At 48.6% G+C, this 4729-nt stretch overlaps 1 protein-coding gene across 1 annotated transcript in view; it reads left to right on the top strand.

Moving 5' to 3' along the window:
• Positions 1 to 4729, top strand: part of spns2 (SPNS lysolipid transporter 2, sphingosine-1-phosphate) — a 59516-nt gene that overhangs the window by 16566 nt on the left and 38221 nt on the right. Inside the window, exon 2 of the mRNA XM_005740315.2 lies at positions 1380 to 1445. Within this exon, the coding sequence (XP_005740372.1) occupies positions 1380 to 1445 (66 nt within the window). The remainder of the gene's footprint in view (positions 1 to 1379; positions 1446 to 4729) is intronic.

Here is a 4729-nt window from a genome sequence, read left to right as displayed (position 1 = left end):
TGTGTGTGAGTGTGCTAACAGGAATGCTTCCTGCAGTGTGAGAGTGCACGCAGGTGGTTTGACTCAGCTGAGAGGAATCTGATGTTTGCTTGCAGTCACGGTCCACCTCCACCTGCCCTGCGTCGCACCACCTTTGCAACCTGCGCTCTTTCTTTGTTGACAAACAGAGTCAGTGGCGGCGCAGAGGATAGCCACAGAATCAGCTACGTCCATGTGCTGTTTTTGCCTGCTTGGCTCGATCGTACTCATTATCCTCCAGAGTGAAGCGAGAGGCGGCTGGATATTATAAAGCGGCCGTTTCTGAGCGTTACAAAAGCCCGTACAGAGGTCAGGCTCTGCTAGGTGATACTGGGCTCACACGCGGGCAGCACACAGATCAGAGGGAGCCAGCTTCTTAAAATGTGAGTCATGCTGCTGTTGCATTTTCATGAGCCGTGTTGCAATCCCCAGGACCGGCCCGCCAGCCTCAAAGAGTCAGCCAGCACCACCAAGCACATCACGTTTCGTCTGGACTGCAGAGATGTTCTTTTGTTCTCGGTTAGAAATGACGACTTTAAAGCTGTTGTTCTCAGGACGAGCAGAATCATTTGTGCTTTCTTGTTTACCAGTGCTTAAAATTACACAGTAGACATAAAGGCATTTCTTTTAATCTAATTTATCACCATCTGACCTTCTTCATCTTGATCCTTTGATGTTTACGATGTGTTTAAAACTTTATGGGATTTCTTCTATGTCGGGCACAGAGCACCAACAAGTCAGACAACTGTGATGAGCAGGTATTCAGCTGTGCGCGTGCATTCCTTGTCCCGTGATTGGCCAAAAAGCAGATGCCTGTCACCTTATTAAGGCATCGGTGCGACGTACAGTATGCTGATGACCTTGGGTTACAGTAATGGGATTGAAAGAACTTCAGAGAACTTGTGGTTTCTCACAGTGGAATCATGTTATTGCCGTACGCACAGCGACTCACGTTTGCATCGTGTGGCAAAACCAGAATCAGCTGCAGTCATTGTGTCGGAGCTGTGCGCTGTATGAGCCAGTGACAAGTTAACGCTGGAGAGTGTGTTTGTGTGTTTGCAAGCGATTGTGTTATTTAACACCAGGTATTGGTCACATATAGCACCCTGTGGGACAGTGTTTGAGCCGAAGGTTAGCACTGTGTGGCAGCCAAACGAGCGTTATCAGTCTCATTCTGTTGCTCTTCGAGGAAGCGAGGTGAATGACGACCTCTAACTACGATCTAAGCATCGTGTCCAAGCCACAAAAGGCTTTCGTAAATCCAGAATGAACTTGTCTGTGAGTCAGAGCTCAGCGTTTCAGGACCTGTGATTAGGGCTCTTATTGTACCTCCAAACCACATTCATGTTTTTCTTTTGCAGGTGTTGTGCTCGACATTCAGCGGAATTACGACGTGTCAGACAGCAGAATCGGCTTGCTGCAAACAGGTAAGCATCCTTTAATCTCATAATTACACGCGTGAAAAGAGTTCTCTCTCTCTGCGGCGACTGTGATCACTGTGTAACTGATCTTATTTAAAACGAATGGTCCAACCAAAGGCAGAGGCTCTTACTCCAATCTGTCACTCGAGCTCAGCCTCTGACAGCGGCAGTGTCAGCCTCCCTTTTCTCTTCTCACACATGAGCAGCAAACCGGATTATTGACAGCACATTTACAGAAGGTAAAGCTGCGTATTATGGAGATCATTTACATAATCAACCCACTAATGGTTTTGTTCCTCTGCGTCTCTGTGCATCATCTGTGTGGGCAAGACAATCCAAGGAAATAGAATATCAGAAGGGCACACCTCCTGGAGTTTGTGATGGTTCAAAGTTACTGAAGCTGTTTACATTTTTCCACAGCAACACTGTATGACAAGCTGTGGCAGCAGCAAAGCAGCAGGCCAATAAAAAAGGGAATACAGTCAGGAGCCAGGCAGGCTTCTCCCCTGAGAGCACCCACAGAGTGTGACTCCTGCTCAGGGCAGGGCTTCCTGCTCCACACAGAGACTCACTGAATTCACCTTTTACAGAGAGATACTTTGCAAAGCCCTCTTATTGGAGGACAGGACCCCGTCTTGTCTCTGTGTGCTCTCAGACCCATTCAGACACCAACAGACTAACAAAGTGCCTTTGAGCTCAAGCAGACAGGACTGAGTGTGAGGGGCGGTAGAAAACAGCCCAGTGTTTTTAGGGTCGCGGTACGTGAAGGACAAAAATATCTCGAAGGAAAAAGAAATCTGTGTGACTCTGTTAGAGCTTTTTTAAGCTCAGCACATCACTTTACCATCTCATTTCAACCCAAACTGAGCCTCGTTTTTATTTTCTGTCAGCAAGTTTCTCCACATTATGTATTTGATCGTTTGTTCTTTGGGTATTTTTCTCTACATATTTATTACTGTCAGAATCAGGAAGCCTTAGAAACATACGAGGGGAAGAACCGGACATTTTTTCGATCAGCAGGATTTCGTCCCATTTGAAAAACTGCATGTTTGTATGAACGCTTAACAAGAAACAGGAAACTGTGAAGGGCTTTGACTCTTAACTCTGCTTGTATTGGCTCACTGTGTGGATTAGGCACACAGCCACACTGGCACAAACTCACACACACTTAAATAAACAGAGTATGCAAGTCTTCTAGTTGCATGCACAACTGATTTGCCCGCTGCACCGTCTTCAGTCTTTGAGAGGGACCCAGTCGGGCGCACGGCGAGGCTTCTGCGTGTTTGCTTTGTACGGTCATGGTTCTGACTCCGCTCGGCCCTTGATCCCCAAGGAACCTGTTTCTGACACGGACCTGGGGAATGGCGGGTGTGTGCGTGCAGACAAGGAGCCTAGGTGTGAAGAAGAGGCTTGGAGGATACGACATAATCGGGATGCTAGAAGGGAGGATCTTTACCTCAGCACATCACTAGCTCCATCCGTCTGCAGTGGGGTTGCATTTTGACATCACAGGGTCATGACATCCATCTTCCACACAACCTCATGGAGTCAGTGGTTTAAGGTCCCCGGTTACTTTTCAGACATGAAGGTGACTTTACTATACAAATAAAGTTATTCTGATTATCGGCTTCATGGAAAGGAGAGCACGTCTGAAAGGAGTGTCAGTGTGCCTGTGTGTGTTTTATGGTTTGTCCCTTCCAGCGTCCCCCACCAGCCTCCTTCTCCGAGGGAACAGTTCCCACCTCTGTGAGCACCTGCAGGCCTGCTCTGTCCTCTCTCCTTCCTGCAGGCTTCGGTGCACCTGGGAATGCAAACTGCCAGTGTAGGTGTTTTATAGGAAGTGGGTGTATGCTCAGGCTTTCTCTCGCTCTGTGCTGCCAGGTCACCCTCAAACATTACAAAACATAACAGCGACCACACACTGCAGGGTCCAAGGCCCACAATAGCACTGAGTCAGAATCACTTTTTGAATTTGAGAAACGACTCTTTGTTTTGGCTCTTAATAAGAACTACTGGAAGGAAAAATTCCCCATATCCAGATGGTTTTTGGGCTTTAGGAACCACTAGGCTGAGCACTAGAGGAGGCTTTTAAACCTGCCTCTGTGTTTCATGGTGTTACAACAACTTAACTCTTACCCCGCCCTACCCTCTACTACACGGGTGTCCAACTGCAGGCCTCGAGGGCCGGTGTGCTGCAGGTTTTAGACGTGTCCTTGATCCAACACAGCTGATTTAAATGGCTAAACGACCTCCTCAATGTGTCTTGAAGTTCTCCAGAGGCCTGGTAATGAACCAATCATTTGATTCAGGTGTGCTGACCCAGGGTGAGATCTAAAACCTGCAGGACACCGGCCCTCGAGGCCTGCAGTTGGACACCCCTGCTCTACTAGGACTAACCCACGAAGCCCTTTTGTGAACCGAGTGCTTTCCGTCCAGTTATTTTGTTCTGCTTATAGAACAAAATAACTGGTTGTGGATCAGAGGTTAAATGAGGAGGGTCTCCACTGGAAGAGCCTGGAAGCCATTGTAACGGTCGTCTACCTGCATCTTTATTGACATGTGCTGAGCTGTCAAAGCTCACGATGAAGCCTGCAGGGGAGGTCGTCTGTATCCTTTGGCAACATTAGTGCTTTCAAAATAACATAAGGTGACACGAGGTATGTGCTCATTTCTGTCATGCACGTGAGTGTGCACGCAAGCCTGAGGAGCTGAGGTCTCGGCTCGCGTCGTAACAGGATGAAGTGTCTGTCATGCTAGCGTAAAGGCGTGCCGTTTGAGCCTGAAGCTCCTCCCCCGTCCATCAGCGTGATGAGATGTTGTCTCCTGAACACAGCGGGCCTGTCAGGGCGCAGGGACGTGGATGTGACAGGCCCTCGAGCAGCGAGTGACCCTCACACACATCTGTGAACAGGACCCTTCCCAAGGGTGTGGAGGGACGGGAGGTTAATGGAAGAGTGTAAGGGGAGCGGGGGTTCACCTGGATGGAATTACCTTTGGTGACGGGGAGTTTCAAACGCTTTTGTTAACTGCAGTGAGAAAGAAGAGCGCTCTTCCCTCTCGCTAACATGCCGTGCTTATTGTGTTCAGTGCTTTGAGGCCATTCAGAAAAAACAGACTTAATGGGTTGAATTTGGTCTCATAATGGATCCTGGCATCATAATCATCTTTAGTAGGACCAGAGATATTGGGGTCAGTCAGGCTGTGTGCACGCTGGGGGCGGCGGCTTAATAAGGAGCCGGCACTCAAAACAGCTCACAGACGGTCTGTGGCCTGTGTGTGGCTGTCCACCG

The sequence above is a fragment of the Pundamilia nyererei genome, unplaced genomic scaffold, assembly GCF_000239375.1.
Source record: "Pundamilia nyererei isolate P.nyererei 1_Seehausen unplaced genomic scaffold, PunNye1.0 scaffold00099, whole genome shotgun sequence".
Classification (NCBI taxonomy): Eukaryota; Metazoa; Chordata; class Actinopteri; order Cichliformes; family Cichlidae; genus Pundamilia; species Pundamilia nyererei.
Note: the sequence above shows the minus strand (reverse complement) of the source record. Positions and strands in the feature narration are given on the sequence as shown.